This window comes from Lepisosteus oculatus, chromosome 4 (genome assembly GCF_040954835.1).
Source record: "Lepisosteus oculatus isolate fLepOcu1 chromosome 4, fLepOcu1.hap2, whole genome shotgun sequence".
NCBI classification, from domain to species: domain Eukaryota; kingdom Metazoa; phylum Chordata; class Actinopteri; order Semionotiformes; family Lepisosteidae; genus Lepisosteus; species Lepisosteus oculatus.
The window spans coordinates 58,441,618-58,466,367 of NC_090699.1; the positions used below are offsets into that span (position 1 = coordinate 58,441,618).

General features: G+C 36.7%; 1 protein-coding gene across 3 annotated transcripts in view; it reads left to right on the forward strand.

Moving 5' to 3' along the window:
• The window catches only part of pcbp4 (poly(rC) binding protein 4), a 57,902-nt gene extending 33,827 nt beyond the window's left edge, over positions 1-24,075 (forward strand). Inside the window, exons 5-14 of one of the 3 annotated variants that reach the window (XM_015347908.2) lie at positions 441-557; positions 5,620-5,751; positions 6,086-6,214; positions 8,836-8,910; positions 10,992-11,063; positions 13,682-13,723; positions 14,309-14,387; positions 15,862-15,914; positions 19,826-19,995; positions 21,042-21,285. In XM_015347908.2, coding sequence (XP_015203394.1) covers positions 441-557; positions 5,620-5,751; positions 6,086-6,214; positions 8,836-8,910; positions 10,992-11,063; positions 13,682-13,723; positions 14,309-14,387; positions 15,862-15,914; positions 19,826-19,995; positions 21,042-21,066 — 894 coding nt within the window. In that variant the 3' untranslated portion in view covers positions 21,067-21,285. Of the gene's footprint in view, positions 1-440; positions 558-5,619; positions 5,752-6,085; positions 6,215-8,835; positions 8,911-10,991; positions 11,064-13,681; positions 13,724-14,308; positions 14,388-15,861; positions 15,915-19,825; positions 19,996-21,041; positions 21,286-21,309 lie in introns of those variants that run through there. The other 2 variants (XM_015347906.2, XM_015347907.2) reach the window with 2 other exon arrangements.
• The last annotated feature ends 675 nt before the right edge of the window (positions 24,076-24,750 follow it).

Genomic DNA, 24,750 nt, shown 5'->3' on the forward strand with positions numbered 1-24,750 from the left:
TAGGATCAGGAGACATACCTTCAAAGATTCTGTCCTGCAAGGCTGTGAATCACTTCCCTGGCAAACAGACACATTTCAGTACAAGAGGATAGCTTTGCTCATTGTCAGCACCCTTTTTGCTTTATCTGACTTAAAGAAATGTTTAATGACTCAGTATGACTAATAAGTACACTGGAATTATATGATTTCTGCTCAAACATGCATATACATATACTGTGTATATATATTTGGACTTAGGGCAAATATATTTAATATTAATAGTTAATTCTATTTAGAAGGGAAAATTAGGAACTCTACTGGAGAACATGTCTAATAGAGGCATCTTCTATAGGAATAAATGTGCCTTCTTTCCACTTTGAATCACCTTCTGCTGATGTTCTTTTGTTCAGTTTTTTTGAAGAACCTGGATTGAATGTGCCCCTCTTTCACTTGCATTTCAGAGCAGCGCACGTATCAACATTTCTGAAGGGTCCTGTCCAGAGAGGATAATAACAATCACAGGATCGACAGAGTGTGTGTTTAGAGCCTTTACCATGATCACGATAAAGCTTGAAGAGGTAACCGTAATATTTAAATATTCAGTCATGTAAAATACACACAGCCTCTGAACTGTACTCATCTAGCACCGTATAATGTTTGCACTGTTGGTAATGGCCTTGTAAAAGCTGATTTATCTATAACAGTGGTTCTCAGTACTGGTTTTTGAGTACCTCTGTGTCCGCTAGTTTTTGCACTAATTAAGTTTTTTTATTACAGCTTGTTTATTTTAGTTTTCTATTTGAGACATTTTTTATATTTGCTTTTATGCTAAATGAGATTCTTAATTAGTATGGACTCTGTCCTAAGCAATGAATTTCTGGACTTTCATCTTCCAGCTATACATACTAAAATATAACCCATTGGACTTAAGCCGAAGGAAAAACAGTGACTGCGGGACTTGTCTGATACAGTGTCATTCCTACTTGACCCTGTTCATCAATTGATCACCAAGGGATGTTTAGTCAGGAATATGGGAGCAAATTCTTATTTATCAGGTTGAGTATAGACTTAGGAAGTTCTGTGTGCTGGAGATGTTGAAAATAATGTGTTTTGGGGTATTTCTGAAACCAAAGACATGAGTGCAGAAAGAAAGTCTAAACAGCAACCAGGTTAGTTACAGACATCAATTATTACTGGTGATTAAGTGCCCAGTTGGAACAAAAACCAGCACACACAGGGCTACTCCAGGACCAGAATTCAGAACCACTGATCAATATGTACCTCTACGGTTTAACGAGGGTACATTAAGTGGACCTCATATCTTGTTAATTGGTATACGAAGTGTAAACTGAGAAGATCGATTACCAAGACAGGAGGTCAAACTTGCACATCCTAAAATGAAGGGATTGTACTTTTTTCTTTCCCAAAGAGATGGTTTAATTCCAGTTTTAATTTGCTTTTTTGAATTTTAAAAGCTGTTGTAATTATTTAAAACGGAGATCTTTATTGTTAACAAGGTAATTGCGACTTTTGCATCATTACTTAACAGAGGTATGGCAGGTGTATGCAATTAGCTCAGGAGCAAAAAAAAAACAAAGGAAGAATCTTAATGAGAGGTCTATGCCAAATAAAAGCCCAATAATAATATTGTTTTTTATTTATCATGAACCCTCACAGTCATAAAACTCCAAGGAGCAATATAGAGAATTCTAAAGAATGTTGAAATCCATTGTCATGAATTCTAGCAATTATTATTACTATTAGTCACTGTTGAAATACCACTTCTACATTGTTGAACATCTGTTTTTACAGTATGTCATAAGTCCATAAATCCTGATATTCAAGGAATATTAATAAAAATATTAACATTTAAATGCTTTTTCAAGCTGGTCACTACACTCAAAGTGTCACTAGTCATTTGGGTTTCAATGGTTTATCTTTCAGTGCCAAGCAAGCAAGCTCATCTCTCTAAAAATGTATTAACGACTATTACAATCTGCATTTGAATACTGATATGATTATTGAGCACAAACATAAGGGCTGTACGGTATATTTGTATGAGTGCTTAGATTCTATGCTACTGTATGTGCTAGTTTAGAATCTCTATGTACTCTATGACTATTGATTTCTAAACAATAAAAAAATCACTTCTTAAAGCTGTAGTTAAGCAACAAAAATACACAGACACTGTAAATGCCTGCAATAAAGGTATCAGGTGTTACAGCTTTTTAAATAAAGTAACTGCAGTACACTTGAGAATGTGGATTTCAAACAATTTTGATTTTTAACTCCAGTATACAGTATAGTATTTCTTAGGAATGAAAATACACTCCAGAGCTTGCTCCCTCTTACTATCCAATAGTATTGAGGGATCACAATCTCACCTGCATTTAGTGAAATTAATGTCAAATACTATTGTGTATGTTTAGCAAAAGAGAGTTGTTTATGCGACTAATATGTTAAACCCAAATAATATATTTTAAAAAAAAATTGTACATCCTATCAGGTCTGAAGAAGCAAAACACTTTTTTTTGATGATTTGGTATTATTAGCTATGCATGTGAGATGTTTTTAATGTCAAATTGCTCAGATATTATTTAAATCATCTGATCTCTAATCGTGGAGCCCAAAGTAAGGCTTAAATTATTTCATCTTGTAAAGAGGGAAACTATAATTCTCCCTTTCTTTTTTCTCTCTGGGGAGTATAAGCAGGCATTCTGATATTCATCTTTGTCATAGTAACCCTTGGAGCAGAACAGATTTTCTGCAGAAAGTAGAAAAACACTGTGTGCTATTAGTCACCCAAGGGTTAATATTGATGGAGACTAAAGTCGTGTCGTTTCTGTGTTTTTCTTATTTTTATGATAGAGTTCTTCAATACTCCCAGACTCCTCCCTGCTGTCTTGCTTGCTTTAGTGTGCCTGAGAACTTTATGCTCTAGTTGTTAGAAAAGTTTCTTTTTCTTATTCACTCAATAGAATTATACATCTAATCAGGTAGTGTGTATTCCTAATGAACATCCAAACACTAGTGTCATGCATATCAAAATGCACCTGTGAAGCTTTTATATCTTCGATATATCCATTCTTAATCTGTAGTGACACAGAGTGCGTAAGACAGCTACTTCTGTTACTGGTCACTAAAGAGAAGGTAATATCCATTTTATGTGGAAGCAAATTACTATTGATGTTTTATAATCCTTCGCTGGGAAAGTACAGGCTAGATCATGAAGTTGGAAGACATCTTTTTGTGTTAGCAGTACACAGGGGATATTATTGAATGTTTTTGTTTTGTTTTGATTGTGACAGATTCAGAGAGTGCTACTAATAATATTATACCACAAACCTTTGCACGCGTCTCTGCATGAGCCAAATACATGCAACATGATGTTTGCATGCAAGTATTGCCAGGTAGACAAAGTTTTGCATGCAAGTATTACCAGGTTTGTTTGAAATGAGCCTGTTATGCAGACATAACCCTCTGGAGCTTGAACTACAGTATATTGTTATACGTTATAAAGGCTTAGCAGGTTAACAAGTCTTTTGTTTAATGTGATTTGTTTGCCTACAAGGAAATTTCAAGGAATGGTAGGGTATGACTTAAATATGGTGGATGCCAATCAGGAGTGAATTGCATTTTATTTGAGTCAAAATGGCATTTCAAAATGTTAACAAATTAACATTGGTGAAGTCGAATATATACTGTATAATCAAATGAAGACATTTAGACATAAGCAAGGATAATGCTTTGGTGTGGATTGTTAGTCGTAACACTAAGAATTTCAGGGTGGCACAGAGGACAGTGGTTAGCATTGCTGCCCCACAACACTTGGGCTTTGGGGTTGATTCCAGATCCATGGTGCTGTCTGTGTGGTGTGTGTATGTACAGTATGTTTCTCCCAGTGTTCATGTGGTTTTACTCCACATGCTGTGGTTTCCACCAGCAGTCCAAATACATACTGGTGGGTGAATTGGCTTCTGAGAAAATTGGCCCTGATGAAAGTGGATTCATGTCTTTAGGTGCTCTGCAATGGACTGGCATCCCACCCAAGGTGTACCCCGCCTTGTTGCTTGCCGAGATGGGCTCTGAATCCCCCTCAACTCTGAATTGGATGAAGTAGTTAGAAAATGGATGGATGGGCACTCGTAGTCAAAGTGTACTATGATGATAAAAGCTCTGATGATAAGGCCATTCTCTCCACATACTGATGAACAGAGAGCTGACAGTCAGCGCATATTGTGTACATTTTAAAGACCTGCATCTTTAGAGTCTGGCAGTCACTAATTAATTCCACAGATCGTCAGTCACTTTCGAAACAGATATTTATTACATGGCTTAATTAAAGAAAATGCCTTTTGGAAAGCCTTGCTTACTCTGACTAACACTTGTGAAAACTCTTATAGACAGCACTGCATCCAATAGATGCAGTTATCTGACCTAAACTTGATATGGGGAGCCTACAACATTAGGTGTATGACATTAATGATACAATAACACTTTGTCTGATTTCTCAGAAATTTGTTCTGCATCCAACTAGCTATGTTTTACACTCAGAGACTGACAAAAAGGTATAATCAGTAAAAATAAACAGACATCCACCCATACATACATTACAGGACTCACTTCTACAGGAATCCACATGATTTAACAGAACCTGTAAGTTTACACCCCTTGTCAAGCACCCAAAGAACACCTCCTCATTTTGCACATAACCATTGATTACACTTGCCCATAACCACAACTAATAATATATTAGTTGGACTTCAAGCCATTTAACATAGAAAAAACAATATTCACTTGCTGAAATGGCTTACAATTTCACAATGTATTACAAAAACAATTGTATTTACATACTGTGAATTCAGTTGGCTACTACATGTACAAAACACTTTAAAGTCACCTTAAGGACCTAGGGCTTCTGTTGACTTTAGACATTGTTAGTAATTTTATATAGGACCAAGCAAGGAAGAGAAAATCCAGGCCGATGGTTAGGAATAAAGCACATCAGCGAACACTGTGCATTTCATCAGGGCATCTGGAGAACCACGGCAGTCCAAATGGTGTGCTACCCAATTTCCTCTCACCTCCTTAACTGTTAATCCATTTGAAGTTTACTGGGATTTCACTTCTTTCTTGTTATATTATTATATGCCTTCTTGGATTTGGTCCCCTCCATTATGCATAGAAACTTGCCGTGTTAACTACAGTATGTGCAGAACTGAACGTGAGGAACAAGAGCGGTGTTGCTCTGTAATATGTATAGTATAACACTAATTTACAACGCTCCCAACTGGTGAAAAGATTTGAATTCTTGTCGGAAGCTATTATTTGTGCTGATGTGTTAATAATAATGTATTTTTAGCAAAAATCAAGAGAACCTCAAAGAATAATTATTAAATGGAACAAGTAAAACAATACAAGGGGATACAAGAAAAAAACATTGCATAAGGCTGAGATATTTCATAGCTGTTTTCTGCAAACTACTGTACTAAAAAGTACTTACAGAGTCAAGGGTCATAATGTGAGCAGTACCCTGCAGTATTGAGGAGAAAGTTATAGATCTTGGCTTTATATCAAAGCTATGGAGTCAAGTCAGTTAGGTGTTGCCAACTCATCAGACTAACCCTTCCTCTTGTCCAGGACCTCAGCACACTGGTGGCCAATGGCACAGTTACCAACAAACCCCCAGTCACACTGCGTCTTGTCATCCCCGCCAGCCAGTGTGGCTCGCTGATAGGCAAGGGAGGATCCAAGATCAAGGAGATCCGAGAGGTCAGTGCTGACTGCCTGTTGTTGGCATCTCTGCATTTTCAAAGACTGTTCCATGTTTCATACATTAGCATTCCAAAGCTTTTTTTTTAGTAACTCAAAGTGTCATGGACCCATACACAAAAAAAATCCCCATTTTCATGTGGGTCTGCTACTACTAATTTTAACACCTGTCTTACTGTCTGCTTCTGGGGTGGCTGCTTAATGCTGCAAGACTGAGCAGTGGGAACATTACAGTGTAATGTACTGATATTGTTGGGAGTGATGAAAGTGGTCACAAGAATATGTGTTTCTAAATGCAGCTTTTTTCCTTCCATTTGTTTTCCAACCACAATAGAGCACAGGAGCACAGGTCCAGGTAGCAGGAGACTTACTGCCTAATTCTACAGAGCGGGGAGTGACGATATCTGGAACCCAGGAGGCCATCATACAGTGTGTCAAACTCATCTGCACAGTCATACTGGAGGTACGAGCTCCTGTCTCTAAATTTCTCTCCGTTTTTAAACTCACATACTGAATATCATTTTCTGAAGTTGGATTGTTCTAACTCGCCCTAGCATGGTACTGTGGTAGTTAGTGTTGCTACCTCTCAGCTACAGAGACCTGGGTTGAGTTGCGGCACCGGGCATCTGTCTGGGGAGTTTGAATTTATCTCTTGTGTTTTCACGCCAGCTCCAGACTTCTCCATATTCCTCAAACATATGGTTAGGTCCTTTTCTCCATGGTCCTGTGAAGTACTGGCATCCTGTTCAGATAGAGATTAGCCATGTGCTCTCAGTCTCACCTTCTACCCTGTGTTTCTAGGATATATTCTGGCTTGCCAGGATGAGCAGCTTTCCAATAATGGACAGACATTTTTAAACACAAACAATTCAAGCAGTTTTTTTTTCTCTCCTAAAAATCACAAAAAGCAAGGTGGTTTAAATTATGTTACACAGTATAATAATGCAAAACCTTGGAAGTACTATTTAAACTTTTAAATGGCTCCATTTGTCCTTTTTCTTGTGGCAATATCTGAATATTAAACTTATTTTACATTATCAGTAGCATATATCATTTTGTTTATGCTTCATCAAATGTCTTCACTTTAGCTGCATTGCTCTGTGTACTTACAATGAATCAGCTGCAGATATGTATAAATTCTTTAATACTGACCTCAGATGTCTCCCTTCCATTAGATTTATATCTAATTTATCGTCATTTTTATTGTTGATTAAAAGCATGAATGTGTGCTGAAACAGTAAAATAATGATTAGTGGCAACATGTTATGGGCAATAATATTAATTAAATGCATCTCAAATTGAGCCAAATATTTATTACATGTAGGACATCATGAAATTTCACATTATTTTGCAGCTGGAATGGAACAGCGGCAAGCCAAACGCTATTCTGATCCATTGCTGGAATTTGAATTCATGGCCAGTGGCGCATGCCACCTGTTTTGAGATGTGAATTATGCAAACAAATGCAATAAAACTGCTTTAATTGTACACACAAGACACATTTTATATGCAGAAGCTGAAACCCTATCACCTTGATAAATAAAGCACATAGTTCAACACAGCATGTCTGCAACTCACTTCCACTTGGTTCTAAAAATGGTTAAAGTGGTGCTCTGTGTGGTGCTGTTCTCATCTAAAACAGCACATTTGTCTCGGAAGGTTTTGTCATCATTAAGGTTTTTTTTATAGCACTACACAAAAAAAAGTTTTACTATGTAACAGATAGGGATTATTAAAAGTATTTTTGCTTGTTGTAAAGCATTCTTTGAAAACACCCACTGGGGAAGACTATACAAATTAATGCTCTAGCCCTATTAATGTGTGCCTTCATTCAGTAATTGCATTACTTTCTGGCTGTTTATAGCTGATTTATATTTTCTTTTTCCTAAAGGTAAAAGTAACATGGTTGCATTCCTGCTTCACTGTAGTCAGCTGCCTGTTATATTGATTAGCAAGGCTAATTCCATCAATAATTGATGCAGTGACCTAAAACATGAACAGAGATGAGGGCATTTAGTTGATAATCTATCTGGAAAGCCTGGTTTTAAATAACTGCATTGCTGTTAGAGAATCAAGTTTAAAATATTCATAATAAAGCTGATACTCAGAAAAGTATCCAAATCATTTCAACTGGCAGACGTCTTAGGTCCCATTCATTGTTATTTAGTACTTTTGTACAAACAAAAACTATATGTATTTGTCCCACACATATATGATCAAACATTCCTATAATATAACTGTGCAGAGTATAAGGATCTTTGCTTCTTAGTGATTTGCAACGAATATTTGGTCTAAAGCAAAATGTAATCCCTGTTACCCAAAAAGACTGATATGGAAAAGATATAGATGTTTATTTTTTGCACTAAAAACATTAGTGGAGCTACCAGAGTTCCTAAAGAGAGAGAAAAAATGTGAAATAAGCTTTTTAAGTCATTGCTGTTACCTGTGACTAAGTAAATGTTTCTGCCCCAGAGCTGGTAAATACCAAAAACTAAAGCATTTTATGTGAGCCCAGATAAATAATTTCATTGTTAATGCTAATGAAGTGTTAATATGCAAGTCTTGCTGAAAGAACTCTTAACTTTACATATTAGCAAGACATAAATGATTAGTCCACAGGTTATACAGATAATAGGAGTAAGGCACCGACTTTTAGGTGAGCCTTTAAAAATGGAGGTTAAAGTAAAATATAACCATCTCTCTTACAGTATGTCACAAGCTAGCTGGTTTAAAACTACACCACATGACAATATGCTTATGCTTTGGATTTTTAAGTTGATTTTCGTCCTTTTATAATACAGTTTACTGATATTTTGTGCAAAAAACACTTTGTTATTTTGTGTATTTTGAGAGGGACTTGAATACAGAATATATACACAAAAAAACCCATGCAAGAGTTAACAACTTCACTGGTTTTAGCAGAATGCTGAGGTAAATACATCTGTAGTGTAATTATCTTGCTTTTCTTTTACACGATTAGTATAATAAAAATTCTCTTTGTACCCAAACTGTTCCCTCTAACTTTTATTGCGTTAATTTCTATTATAATTGTTTTTCTCTCACTTTTCTTGTGGCTTTCTGCAGTCTCCACCAAAGGGTGCCACTATTCCATATCGCCCCAGTCCTGCCCCAGGAGCAGTACTCCTTGCTGGAAATCAAGTAAGTCTGTAAAACAGATGCCTGGTGTTGACTTGTGCCCTACATTATTAAGCATCATCTCCCAGCATGTCAGTGCACACTGTGGATCTGAGCAAACTTTGTGGATCTGAACTGAACTTTATTTGTAAAGCCAAAGGATTATGTCTGATTCTACTATGTTGGTTATGTGCATTACAATTGATTGCCTTGTGGTCAAACTTGCAGTTGTTAAGGATATGATTAATTATATTCATGAATATTCAATTAATCATTTTTTGTAATCCAGGACGAACATGATTTCATTTGAGCATAAGGAGGCACCTTTCATTCAGTCGCTGTTCATGTGAAATAAATAGAGTATCTTGGAAAAATGGCTTCTACATTATTTTGTTTATGGACCAACAAGGAATATACCAGTAAAAGTGCAAGCTCAGGGCTCAGGTTCAGTTCTATAGAGATGTTATAGGTTTATGTCTGGGTTACTGACCAACAATAATAGGGACTCCACAAACAGTAACAAACAGCTACTGGGCTGAACTGGAAATTAGTGAGCTAGAGTCTTCTAATTTTTCAACTTGACAGGGGCCTGCTAGGTTTCAGTGATGTCAGTGAGAGATGCCTCTTCTCCTGTCAGTGCTACCTCTTCTATCATGCATTATGAATTTTGTAGCATGTCAAGTAACAAACAGGTCTACAAGAAAGCATGTCATAGGAGTGACTACACATCTCAGTCTTTCCTTAGTGACTACAACAGTCATTGCTAGAGAGCTAGGTCATAAAACACTTGAGACTTTAAATTAAAATGAATAACTGGCAATAGCAAATTCATTTTAAAAATCAATGATGAAAACTGGTCTTTATGAACCCTGCATAAAAGCCTGTTGGGGGCTACTCAAAACATTGTAAGAATATTGATATTCCCTTATGACTATTGATCTGAAAGACATGCAGAAACAAATACACAAGTGTTAGAGTTTTCAAATAAGATGTGTGAAAGTGCTTGCTATTATGTGCACTTAGTTTTAACTTTGTGGTTAGGGTTACCTTTAGAGTTATAAGTTATATTTTGAGTTGGGGGTTAAGGTTGGGGTTATTATGAAAACCTGTTCTATCTTTGGGAAGAATGATCATAAAGGTCAATGAATGCTGTCATTGCATGTTACTGTATGTACAGTACATACTAAGAAGGTATTACTGTATGCAGGCTACAAAAACCTGAACTGAAGAAAGAGTTCCCACGTTTTCAAACAGCTTTAAATAAGTCCCTTTTCTAACAGAGACTGGAGTTTTGACATGTATGTAATTTACTCTTTTATACTGAACGCTCCACACTCACACTCATGTTATTTCTCAACCAATTTATTACAGCTGTTTTAAGTTTGACTCAGTGTTCATATTAAGATTGCTTATCTAGTGCAGCAACACCGGGCCTCCAAAAGTAATTTTACAGTCTGTGCACCTCTGACTAATTAACTATTCTATATCTTGTTTCTGTCCCCTCTGCTCTCCACATCAAACCAGAAATACCTCTGTTCACGTTAATTTGATTACCATTGATATACTAAGAGGCATTAAAAATACAATAAATGATGGTTGGAATATGTTGCATTTTTAAAGCCTCCCAATATACAGTAGCTATACAGTCTTTCATTACTTTACACTGACACTTTCTTGGGTGTAATTTTAAAACTACCTTAGTTTAGATTTACATTTTAGCATGGAGTTAGGGCTGGAACTGGGTTGTGGCTGGTTGGGAATACAATTGAATGACGAATAGTTGTCTCTTATACTGTATTATAGTTGTTAACAGATTGGTAATACTTTGCCTTTATCAGTAAAATAATGCTTTGTAGAAAAGATATTAAAAGTTAAATGTAGATGGCTTAAATTTCCACTGAGAAGAAAACAAAATCTAACATTTACATTTCAACATGCATACAACATATAGTTTTAAACCGGAAAGTTCTGTTTTTCCAATTTTATTTTCTGAGCTTGTAAAAATATCATCCACTTTTGTGGTTTTGTTAGAATTCCACCCCTTTGAAATGTATCATTTAGCTGAAAGCTCTCGTCTGTTTTTTTTTTCCTGTGTGTATTTTAAGGTTTTCGAAGCCTCTGATTTTGGGTCACACCCACTTTTCTCAATGGCTCAAGGAAGTCTGGAGCTGCAACAAGTGAGTATGATCTGTGAATGGACAGGAGGAAAGACAGCCTTGCAAGTGTTTTAAAATAGCCTCCCTCAACTGAGCAGGCATACACAAGCGAGGGCAATCTAGGGAGCATTTATTTTGAATTGCGCATGTTGCAGCTGCACACAGCCTTGAGCCAGGGAGGAACTGGGTTCTTCATAAACACTGCAACGGTTAGAAATAACTTGGGGAAAATCCATCCATCTCATAGGAGGTAGGTTTTGTAATATTAAATAATTCCATAGCTAGTCATATCAAAGTATTGACATAAGATCAAAGTATTAATATCAGGAATCATAATACAAATTAAACAATCATTCGGTTCAAAGTATGTAAAGAGCATCCATGGGCTTCAAATATGAGTAAAAATAGAAACGCAAGCAATTTTAGATGAATCAGTGTTGCTTTACTTTTTAATAACATGTTGTGGTTTTTAAAAGAACAGAATTAGAATTAGAAAATAACAGAAAAGAACTGAGAAATCAAAAAATTCTCAGCATTTCCTCAACTAAAGCAAACATCAAACATAAGCCCATATGAAATGACAAATCAAAAATTAAATGTTCAGCTTTCCCTTAACCAAAGCAAACATCAGGCATAAGCTCATATACTTATAATAGAACTACACTCCAAGCGTGTGCATTCTTGACTGGCAGAGGAGGTGAAGTGCAATGCACGGAAAAAAAGAATGGCAGCACTCTTCCAGAGCACAGAACCTGAAGTGTATAACTGTAAGTGTATCTGTGCATTAACTGCAGATAAATACTATTTGGCAGGGGTATGGTTACTGTCAGCACTACGGCAAAACCTGCAAATGAAGCTCTTGAATGTGAGAGATGAAGAGATTACGCAGCATAAAGTGGTTCTGTGAAGGGACAATTAATGCTTTAATACATTATTAAAGAGCGCAGAGCTGAAAGCAGAAATGGAAAAATAATCATTTAAGTTGAACCTCCCACACAGCTACAGTTGATGCAGAGAAATCTAATTCCCCTGCAATATGGACAAGCAGCACTGTCAGAAGTGATGATCACAGATGGCCACACCAGTCCTGAGGGATTCAAAAGTGGTTGCTTTAATGATGTAAAGATCACTGGTGGCCTAGGGTGGCTCAGACTAATGCATCGCCGGTCACTATGTTTTACTCTACTTCCACACCAGACATACTACAATGAGATCACCACATGCCATTCTAGCAACGCATCTTACGCTAAACATGTTTAGAGACATTAACTGCCTGCCCTGTACTTAAAGTAACAGTTATGAAGACAAAAGCTTTTGTATCTACGACGTTTTTTGTCAGATTTCTGTGAAATGATTTTTGACACAATAAATTGCCTCAGTGTATCAGTGCACCAGAGAGCAAATCTTCCTTTCAGTCCTTCCTTTCATGAGGTGTAGCACTAGTTTGGTTCTTCACAGATGAGGGTGATTCGGGTTTTCAAATTCCTCGAGTGTATTGAAAAAGCCACTCCTAATCTTCAAAATGAATAGAGAAAGTCAAACCAAAGAAGATAAATTATGGAGAAGTGCATTTAAAACAGTGAACAGCAGACACTTTTTCACAAACAGGGCTATGGAAATCAGGAACAATCCAGGCATATAGATGAAGCTTATACACTAGTTCCTTTCAAGAAACATTTATATGAGATCTTTGTACAATTCAGCTGGTACTGTAGTAAGCAAATGAACTATGTGGGCTGATTGTCCTTCTTTCATGTGTAACCTTTCTTATGTTTTTACATTGACAAGAACTGCTTTGAGTCCATTGGAATTTGATTATCACAGACTGCTCCAGCTTTAAAGCCCCACAGCACCATTCCCTAGGCAGTAGTGAATTTATTCCACAGTGCCAAAGGACTAGTTTCTTACTGTTATCTGGGTTCCAAGGGAGTGGAGTCACCTTCTGTAACAATAAGCCCCATTACATTGTGTTCTAATGGTCTGCTGGTAGCAAGACCAAACCTTTTAATGCTCGGGATTTCTACCCCTTTCTCGGAAGAAGATATGAAGCAAACTTTATGGGTAAAATCGTGTGACAGGAAACATTTGTGAACTACTGTTTTCTGAGGCAACTTACACAAGCCAAAACCCCGTGCTCAATAAATAAGACAGTGTTTTAAAAATACCAACCTTTATGACTGCATTGTCATTTTACATATGCTTTGCTTTCCTTAATAATGTCCTTAAATCCCCAGCCACTTGTAGGTGAATCCTAGTCCATTAATTTAAGTTTGGATGTCATCTGTGAAAAATGCATTTGTTATTTTAACAAAAAAGCTTGACCTTTCACCAAACCATGCTTTCTGTATGTGCTTAAAGAAAGGTCTTACTCTGCAAGCAGTGGAAAGTGAAAAGTGCCTCCTGAATAGTTTGTAGATGTGGCCAACCTTCGGATCATTACCAGTATTAAGCAATTTACACAATGTACATTTTTACACTGCTGTGTACAGTACTGTAGATACACACAAACTTCTTGAAAGCATCGCATAGTCGAAATGCTGCTCTCAGTTAATTAATGACTCACTACGACTTGAGCTTGCGTGACAGCATATGTGATTCCTCCTTGATTTATAAAGCTTTTTTTTTTTAATTATTCACAGGCCTACACAGTACAGAACCAATATGCCATTCCGCATTCAGAGGTAAGGTTCTAATCCTGCTCTATACCTGCAGGTGTTCCTTTGTCAGATTAAATAATCACAGAAAACCTCAGTTAAAATCTCTTGTGGCTACACTGACTAATTAATTTACCGTTTGTATTCACTCAGGATATTTAAACATCCCAAGGAAAGTGACACTTGCCAGTTTGCAATGGCACTGCGATTTCTTTATTAACCTGGCAGCTCATTGGTGCAATGTGGCGTGAAAAGTGTAAATGCCCTGATGTTAAAAAAAAGTTCTCTCTGAAAGAGATGCAAGGCATTCATATTTTGAATAAATGTCCCTATCACACTATCAAATCCTCATTTAAACAAAAAATATAGTACTGTGATATTCATTTGGATATGGCAAGGCTTGCAATATCTAGTCTATGTCACCTTTGCATAAAGATAAATTGTCATTAATCACTGATCCTCCTGATGGCATTATTTATTTTCTCAGGTATTTCCAGTCAAACAGGTGCCACATTTTTGCATGTGTCTATGGTGTATAGCTCAGTCTGTGATGCTATGTGATGAGTGAATGCTGTGTTTTGTTCCCTCTCCCTGTCTCTGTCTGTGTTGTAGTTGGCAAAGCTCCACCAGCTGTCAATGCAGCAGGGTGCCCTTGGTCCCCTAGGCCAGACAGCCACCCCTGTCCTGCAGGGTACGTATCTGCCTGGCATGAGGCCCAGGGCTGCAGGAGAGCGAAATACTGGGGGGGGATTCCCCAAGGGTGGCACAAAACTTAAAGGCGGTCAGTCAGGAAATATGAGCTATCTCACTCACTCACTCAATTACAAAATGAGGAAAAGTTCGATTAATATAGAGAATCAAAATTAATCAAATCTGATAAAAAGGAAAAGAGCACTACAATTGATTTACGTACTGTATACCACTTATTTCAATTTTGTTTTGTGTGTATTACCACTCAGTGAGAAACTGTGGGTCTCTATCTGACCTGCGATAGCCAGGCTATCAAAAATGTTTGTTTTTGTTTTAGTTTTCTTCCTTTATGTACACCATGGAGTACTTTATGAGTGAATTTATCTGGGATCTAGTAAGCAAAAATACAAACAGTTTTCAACAGCTAAAGGACTGAATGAAGTCTGTAGCTAATTTTCATTTTGGAAGGCATTCTTAGTATAGTAACAGAAAGCTCCCGAGATAAAAGTTTTTCAGAGTAAGGCTCTTGAACACCCAGCTGTCATCAAGCACATGATATATGTGAGGAGATACATAGCTTGAAGATTAGATGAGTGAGTTAGGGCTAGTCCAATTAGGGATTTGAAGGCAAGCAAGAGGATTTCAAGGCCAGTTAGGAACTTTACTTAAAGAGACTGACAGCACCTTAAAATAAGCATAATGTGTGGGTTAATTAAATCGTTTGCCACTTCAGCCATGTTAGCTTCATGTTTGAGTATAATTTTAAGGCCCTGCTATTTAAGTCCTCCTCTTGTACTGCAAACATTCTTGCAGATTTGCGATAAAAAAAGTACAGTGTCCGGAATACTGCAATGAAAAAGCAAGCATGGGCTGTGTGCTCATGGGCAATTCTGGAATTCTGTTCTTAGGGTTTTTCAGAGCAAACCTCATCCATCATAAAATTAAACTTTGGTGACTTCAAAAATGAATAAATCATAGAGACAACTAATGTTTTTTTTTATTATAAAGTTAATTGAAGATATGGTCACCAGGAAGGCATGTGATAGTAATCAGAATGTTTTGATAGATATGATAAACAAGGTTAAACAAAGGACAGATGATACATAAATGATACAAAGGGTTGATTTACAGCCCTGTTTCAACTGTAGCAACAGGATGCAGTTATTGTAATCCATCAAATGGGCCATTGAATGGTAAAAAGTGGTAAAACAAATAAGTAAACAGCTCAAAGGTGTATTATTTAGTGATGGAAAGGCCTCTGTACAGAGCATCTCTAATAAGATATAAATTCCAAATTTAATTATGGAATGTTATATGAATATTTCTGCATACCTATCTGTAGTCAGGCAGGGACATCATTCAGAATGAAAATAAAAGTTTTATACAGTATTTAGACTACAGAATTCACTCTCAAACCTATTATATGCAGATAATGTGTCCCTCAAAACACTGATTGCAGTTAATTTTCTCTGTAGGAATGGAATCCAGTTCACAGACAACATCCCAGGAGCTCCTCATTCCAAATGATGTAAGTTAAATTGTGTACATTTTATTCCAGGACTGAATCAATTGAGTTAATCACCAGAGCTAGATTAAATCTTTCCTCTTTTTGCCACATAATCATTTTCACATTTGAGATTTGTGGCCATCATCATCTTCAAAACCTCTGGGTATTTGGTTTGTGTTTTTCCATTCATCAATACTAGAAAAAAACACATGAGTTGTGATCGATTTGCTTTTTTGAAGAGTAATTCCTTACCAAGGACCCATGGAATAAGAAACTGAGTGTCACTTCTTAATCACCTGTCTTCTCTTCCGAGTCTCATGCATTCCTTTAAGGTGGCTTGGAAGAATGGCTTAGGAATGTTAAATATAATAAAGCACAATGTCAAGAACAATGTAAATATTGCAAAAGTCTTTCAACCATTCTTTTCAAACACACTACACTGCTTCAAGAACTCTTTGGAATACTTTGGATATTTTCAGACTGGGGCTACTCAAATTCCCTAGGTTGCTGAAATCACTGACACTCTTCAAAAACAATAAACTGCTTGGTTTGGCTCCTGGCCCTTTGATGATGGTCACCTTCCATTTGCCCAGTTATTTCTGTCCATATTTTAACCATTCAGAAGTGTCAATTTCTATTTCTTGATGTGTCTTATCGTAATGAATAGTTATAACTGTTTTTAAATCCTCAGAAGAGCTATTCACTCTGATACCGAACACAACTCAAATTGTGTAATGTGAATTTGACCTATGATTTTCTTGCTTGATGGATGAAAGATCTTTAAATAATCACAACCATACATTTAAAGATGAACTCTCTCTGAGAATACAGAAGGAAGTTCAAATGACTTATATTACATTCATTTGCTCAAGGATAGCAATTATGACACATTAGTGGAATAATGCCACCAGAGTTCAACAATGTTCTTCTATTACTTAAATTCCTGACTCAGGCAGTATAAAAAGCAAAGAGAGCTCTGCAAAATCTACTAATGGAACAAATAAGCAAGTAAGATGACTGCAGGAAGCCTAGCACAGTAAACACTGAAGGCAGAAGAAGCCTCATCTGGAAGAAACAGCAACAGACGTTCCCTGTTAGGTTATTCAGACTGTTGTATGACATTTTTAGAAAGATGTTCAAGTTACGTCTAAACATTTCAATCATAAAACAAACTTAAATCGTAAAACAAGCATATACTGTAAGATACTGTATATGATTTATATACTGTATATTACTTAAATTACTGCAGTACATATGAATATTATTTTGTTCCTTTTGATCACCTGTTAATATTCAAATCAACCACTGAGGTAGTATGATCTTAGGTGCTGTTGCCTCACAGCTCTTGGGTTCATTTCTGGACTGGGCAGCTCTCTTTGTGGACTTTGCATAGTCTTCGTATATCTACAGTGTGTGAATTTTCTGGTATTCTGGTTTCCTCCCTCTTATCAAACAAATGCTGGTTAGTTGAGTTAGAGGAAGAAGAGTTCTTTCCTTCATCCTGCCCTGTGTGGAATAGCTCTGGGATCATGTTGGTTCAGTTGTAGTGTGGATAAAGGCCAGATGGAGAAGACTTAAATCAAACACTTGAAACGGTGAATTTGCTACATGGTAGTTAATCTCCATGGAAAGCAGTTTCAATACTTTTTAGTTGCTTAAAAATATAAGTATAAAAACAGAAGGAAAAGGTTTAAATAATCTCGTCTAACGCTCTTTTTTAAAAAATATATCTATTTGAGAGAATAATGTACTAAATAATCAACAGCCAATTTTTTAAAACAAAAAGAAAGGATTTTGTAACACTCCTAAAGAAGTACTTGGAAACATTTGCTGTAAAAAAAAATCAGTAGCCATACTGTATATTCAAAGCAAAAAGAGTGGAAAATGTGATCTGCAGAATTATTCGGTGATTTCCCTTCAGGCATCAGGTCTGCTTGCCTGTCTACAAGTTCCTAACCTCATCAGTTGCAATTCCATTAATAGCCCCCCACGCCACTGCCAGTGTGACAAATCAGGCGCTGTGAAGGCTTGTGACTCCTGTGGAAAGGAATGCTCTCTTCAGCCCCCGGGTGAAGCACAGCTCTATGATGGGAAGGAGAACAAAAGGGGATCTGTCCTTCAGAGGCATGCCAAGCTGCCAACACGTTGATGCTGTGGAAGTTGGAAGTTATCCTTGCCTACACTAGGGCTCATGGATGGCCCGAGTTAAGGCTTTGCACTGAGCTCTGGATTTGTGTCTGAATGTAAACCAGTCAGATGAAGTTGAGTTAGGTCCCTGTGGATCAGGAGGTGGTGGAATCTATCCAGACAAAGCTTAAAAACGAGGAGACGGGGGCATGCTCATAACCTGTCTAGGGTTTAGACAAATCCTACTGGGTCAGTAATCAAAATAAACACCACTGGTTATTAATATAGTGTGCTATCAAAATATTTCCTTTATTGTACTTTTTAATTTATGGCCACCTCAATAGAAAATATCATATAAGGCTCCTTTATAGCTAAACATGCTTACACCTAGATTGGTATCTTAAACCATCTGCATATTAAAATCCAACAAATTGGTTTCACATTTTATTAAAATGTATACTATCGGCACTTCTTGTCATGAGATTTGTATCAGTTCAACTTATCTATGTAGACAAAAGTTGAAGATTATATTTCACAGCCATTTGATCCATTTCCTCAAAGAGCTACAAACAGTATTTCATGTTTGTCACTTTAATCTTGAGTAACTTCCCTTACACTTTGTTATACAGGATGTGCATTTATATTTATTCGTTTGTTTGTTTGTTTTAATATATAATCAGTACAATGTCTACAAGAGTCTTTTGTCTGTAACACCACAAACAGATCAGACTTCTACTTAAGCAATGGTATTCCCTTTCCATCAGTGCTTTTTTTTCAGAGGAAGGATGTGCTTCAGAACAAGCAGATTTAGCTTTTTATGTAAATTAATAATAAACAGGTCAATGACTGTCTTGCTAAGAATCATCCTAAACGTTCTGCAAGGTTAACAGTGCTTTCAAATTATTTAAGGATTTAGCTTTTAATTAGCATTTGCATGCAAAGCAATGAGAATACATTATCTGAACATGTTTGACGAAAATGTATTCAACTATTGCTTCATAGGTTGTAAAGACCAGTTGTTGTTTTTTCCATTTAGATTAAATTAATTCAAACTAATTAGGAACAGAAAGTGGTTTCCACCCAGTTTGTAAAGATAAGGCAAAATGCCAACTAAAAATAAAACAGTGATAATTACTTAGCCCATTTAGGCTAAAACATTTTTCCATGATGGTTTCCATTAGCTAGTAGAGAATGATTTTCAAATCTTGCTCACTAAGCGATACTTTGCAAAAGTTGCCCAGCTTTGAAAATCAATAGCCACTTAGCCATGTGGATCTAGGACAGACAAATGTGCACTTTTCTGGCTAATTTACTGAACCCGAAGGAACTGAAATTGACCAGGGATTGGAAATAGAAAATCAGCTGATAAAGAACCAAATGATAGACTGAATCATGTTACAGTATACTGAAAATTGAGACAAATAAGATGGCAATATTATTAACATTAAATGCATCCTGGAAAGTTATTGGGAAAGTGGGATTTTCCTCTCAGTAATGTCTTGGACACTAGTAAACCTAACATTAGAGATATTTCAGCATATTAGTACTTTTAATTTCTAGCACAGGTGTGCAGTTATGTGTTCTTGCTTTTTTATACCATTTAAAAACTTTAGATGCCACTTTCTAAACAAGCTGGATAAGAGAGATGGGATATATTAACTAAATGCACCAAGGGAATTAGGTTTATTTGATCATTTCCCTATATAAACACTTGGAATATTAAACAATAATCCTGAAAAACCTATACTGCAATGATGTGCTTTTACATTATTTTGAAAGATGTTATTTTTTCTCATTCGTTCCAGCTGATTGGTTCAATCATTGGGCGACAAGGCACCAAAATCAATGAGATCAGGCAAGTTTCGGGAGCCCAGATTAAAATCGGCAGCCAGCTCGATGGGACGAGTGACCGGCATGTCACCATCACTGGGTCACCAATTAGCATCAACTTGGCACAGTACCTCATCACATCGTGGTAAGGAATGGCACCAGAATCGCAGTCTGAACTCCCTCTTAAGTTGGTCTAAAAAGACTATTCCTCAGCAATTGTGACAAGCTTTTTAAGATTAAGCAGATTCACCAATCAGCACATGTCACTGATAAAGAACAGGTAGCTGCAGAGCAAAGGCAAACATTGGAACTTGAGGAATGAATGGACAAGTGGAATGAGGTTTAAATGTCTTACTTTAGCCCCAAAATTCACAACGTTTTGCACTACCTTACTTGGCGAAGACCCCTAGCATTCCGTGAATGAGCTTGAAGGTCAGGAATGAAGTACTTGTTAGCAGGGCTATAATTGGAGTCTTGTAGCCTATGTTTGTCCTTTGCTCAATTGTTACAAAACAAAATAACATTCATCTGAATGATACAGTATAACAGACCAGTTTAAGTATTGTAACACTATAAAACAGAATTTTTAATTTTTTACTGTAAAACACAAATGCGCAGCTTTTAAGATATTAGGGCTTGGAGATCAATGTGAATATTACAAATCTAAGAGATTAAAAGATAAAATTATATATTTTGTTTTTCTGAAAACCACAATACCTACAGTATAATACTTCATTCTCTGCAAATTGTCCAACATTCAGCTACATTTGTCACCCAAGAAGTATAACAAATATGGTGTGTATTGAGCTGAATAATCAAGGTGGAAATTGTTATTCAGCCATTTATGTATTATAGGTTTCAGAATGATTCACATGGATCTCTGACCACTCTTTTTTCTAAACTCTTATGCTTGGTCTGATGTACTAATAACTGAAACAGTGATAATTCAAAAATTCAGTTTTATTTTGTCACTGAAAGGAGGCACAGCAGAATGCAGTGTCTTGTTTATTCCAACAAGACTTCTTCCCCGATGAATTTACAGTGAGGTGGCTACAGATAAAACATGAAACGTACTAGACAGCAGATTCAAATGAAAGACTAAAACCACCAAACATTTCACTGACTCAGACCTTTAAACCTGCATACACAAACCGTAATTAATCTGAAAATTTTTTGTTTCCTCTTCCCAAGTCCCAACCCAAGCCATCTCCCTTAATTAAACAGCACCTCCCCCATGAGAACTGAGGCCCCTTAAATAATCTGTTGCAACCTCCAGCAAACACCTCTTATGATTTTTTTTTAGTTTCTCTTGGTTTCTTTCTTTAACATGTCTTTTATTTAACCTTCTAATCCTTTTCCATCCAATCTCCCTCTCCTCTTGTCTCTCCCATTCCCCTCCACCCCACCTTCCCCCCCTCCCCACACCCCCCCCTCCGTCTTCCTCTTCCTCGCCTTGCAGTTTAGAGACCGCCAAATCCACCGCCCAGTCCTCTTCCATCACGAGTCCCGTTGACCTCAACATGACCTTCACCCAGCCCGCCTCCCCCGCATCGTCCTCGGCTGCAGCCCTGGCAGCCATGGGTGCCATGCCCCCTGCTCAAATGCTGGGCGCCCCCTACGCCCTCCCCCTCTCCAGCATCCTGGGAATGAAATCCGTCCCTTTCCTGGCACTGTCTGCCCCTGCCGCTGCCCCCACTGCCCATGGGACCCTAGCTTCCTACACGGCCAAAATCTCTTCAGCCAATGGGATCAAGAAGCCAGAGAGACAGAAGTTTGCTCCCTACTGATGTCCCCTGACAAGATGATCTCCTTCCTCTTTATTTCCCCTGCCTGGATTTAGCTGGATAGAAATCTTTACCAGAGACTGGATAGCTTTTTCATTTTGTAGCCTAGAAATGCATTATAAGGTGTCCTCTTTAAAACAGTGGAGAGGACACTGAGGAAGTCAGCAAATATTTGCCAGCAGGAAGGTCCCTGAAGTCAGACTTATTCTGTCCCACCTCTCTCACTCTCCACTATTTATTGACAAACAAATGAGAACAAAAGAAGTTATTTCCTCAAAGAGTTTGTAAATGATACACTGGTCACTGAAGCTAACTGTATGTATCTGCTTTTATACAATAATGTCTGTGTATGCTCCTGTATGACTTTATGATTTTTTTTAATATATATGAAATGTATAAATTGAATTGTTTTTAAAATGACTACAGCTTGAAACCTCTTTGCCGTATGTTTTTTAAAAGGCAGTTTCAATGCATTTATTTTAAATGTGTAGTTTTGTTTACTTTATTTATTATTATTTCTGAAATGATGGCAGGTATATACACAAGTTTTGGAGACCTGCGACTGATGATACAAAACAGGCAGTTGTTTCATGCTTTACAAAAAAGCTTGTTGGCATTAAGAAAACTTGCAGTCGTTCCTAAAAAGAGGTGGGGTTAAAAATTACCATATTAGTGTTTTATAGGAAGAGTATGCTGCCACTTCTAAAATGTATCAAACCATTAAAATTAATTTAATAACGCATACTACAGCCAGTCCCATTTTATTTCTGCATTTCAAAGATGCTTAAAAGATAATTATTCACCATGAAATTATATTTTGGCAATAGAAACTATCTAGTTATTTGATTTGTCCCTCTAGTGTCAGCACCTAGATCTTCAAATTGACTCTGCCTTTACAAAAATACTGAGTGACATTAGAAGATTACAAGCTTACTAAAAAAACTACATCACAGGTGTGCTGGAGGGCCTGTGTGTTTGTAACTGTTCCAAGTCTCGCAACAGCACGTGATAAGCTGGGAGAAGCTGTTAAACTGGTCCAGTTAAACCAGTAACCAGCTGGTTTGATAAGTGAAGAGTTGGAATTAAAACCCACATACACACCAGCCCTTCAGAACCAGGATTGGATACTCCTGTTCCTGCTCTACATTCAACTGGTGCATGAGTAAAGGAGCACATGATATGAAATTAACATTTAAATGCTATAAAATGATAAAACACTAAAGTGTGAAACAGGTTTATGCACATACTGTATGAATGTGACTGTGGCAAGTGACATCCAGTTAAACAGTTTCCCAGTCATGGTGCTTTTGTTTTTGTTCCATCTCAGCTCCTTATATATATAAATTACTGAACCATTAATGTATCCACTTGTTTTTCTACACTTAGATCTTACTTTTAGAAATTCCTTCATATGAGTAATATTTACAAGAAACGGTGCAAATTAATTTCCCCTTCAATTTGTTTTTGAATTTTTGCTCTCCCATAATTTTCTAAACTATGAAATTATTCCTAATTGGGGTGTCATTAATGATGTACAAAATCAGGTATTAAATGACGCATTCCTGTGCCCAATGTCTCAAACAATCCCATAAAAACCAACCATTCTTAGACAACTGTTCATAATAAATTCCACCTCACAATACATACAATAAAAAATGTCCAGCATTTGGTACAGAGTTGATGCCAGAGCTCAAGACTACCTGAATAGCTGAAACCTTTTTGGAATAATAATTAAATTAAAGGTTCGATAAGCTTAAATAAGAAAGGACTCAGCTGGAATGAAAACAAATCAGAGATACTGTAAAACCATACATGAGAAACAGGGTCTAATTAATTTAAATGAATCTAATTAAATTAAACATGAGTTTTCACATTATTTAAGAGATTAACCTTTTAAAGCAGTTTTTAAAATGCAGTTTCATGAATTTATCTTCCAATTTTCCAACAAGCTTTGGTAAGGTATGCACACCTTGATTTTTTTTTCTCCAACAGACTTAATTTGCATGAAGATGACTGGCCTTATTGTCTATGCAAAACATCTGCTTCTGGTTTTTACAACTTTCTATTCTCCCATATATTCACAGCAGTGCACAGCTGCAAATGGGAAAGGGCTACTCAGACCAGTATTATAGGCACCTCATTAGCTTGTTCTTTTGTTACCCCAGATTCTGTGAACCAAATTAAGAAGCATCTGTGCATTCAGCACAGCAGCTTTCACACACAAAACAATCCTAACTTTTTACACCAACAAATTTGCACTTGAAAATTGTATTTTGAACTGAAGGCCAAAAATGTTTTCCTAATACTGTAGTGTTGTTTTCATACAAACGCTAATCATTTCTGTTTACCACAAATACTTTAGATTTTTTTGTGATTTATTTTTTTTTATTTTTGTTGTTTGAGCAGTGCCCTTCAAATAAATCAATAATGCATTAACCTGCTTCTGTTGCACAAATGCGTCTCTTCATCAACCTCTAAAGGACACATATGTACTTCAATGGCAGACAAAAAAGTAATGTATGCATATTCTTTTTTGTTTGGAAAACCAGAAAATACACAATTCAGATCTAATCCTATGCTTATGTCTTACAGTGGTTAAATTAAGCAAAGGCATCTCAGTGTCTTTAACAATACACACAGAAAGCAATAGCAAATGTTCTGCATCAGGGATGAGTAGATGTGGTACTTGAGGTATGCATAGTTAGCCATTCCACCTATGATCTTAATTGCATAACTTAACTAATTTTTTAGATAGTCAAATCACCCATTTCAGATGTTAACCTGTCACTAATTTATACAAATTCATAAAACCTGAAGAAATCTAGTTCTAGTCAACTTAAGCTGTCTGCTCTTATTCTGTACTGCAGACTGAAAGGAACTGAAAGGCTTCAGGTGTCTTGGAACGGATTGTAAAAATAGCACACTTTGCTGCATACAATTAACACATTCATGATAGTCAATACTGAAGTCAGCATAAGAAATTAAGTGCACTCACATTGCACTTTAACTTCAATTTTGGCATGTCAGAACACACACTCATTGAGGCAGGTATAATTTTTACTTGTAGCTTACTGTACTGATTTGTTTTGTAAAACTGAGCAGGTGGGTCTAAAATA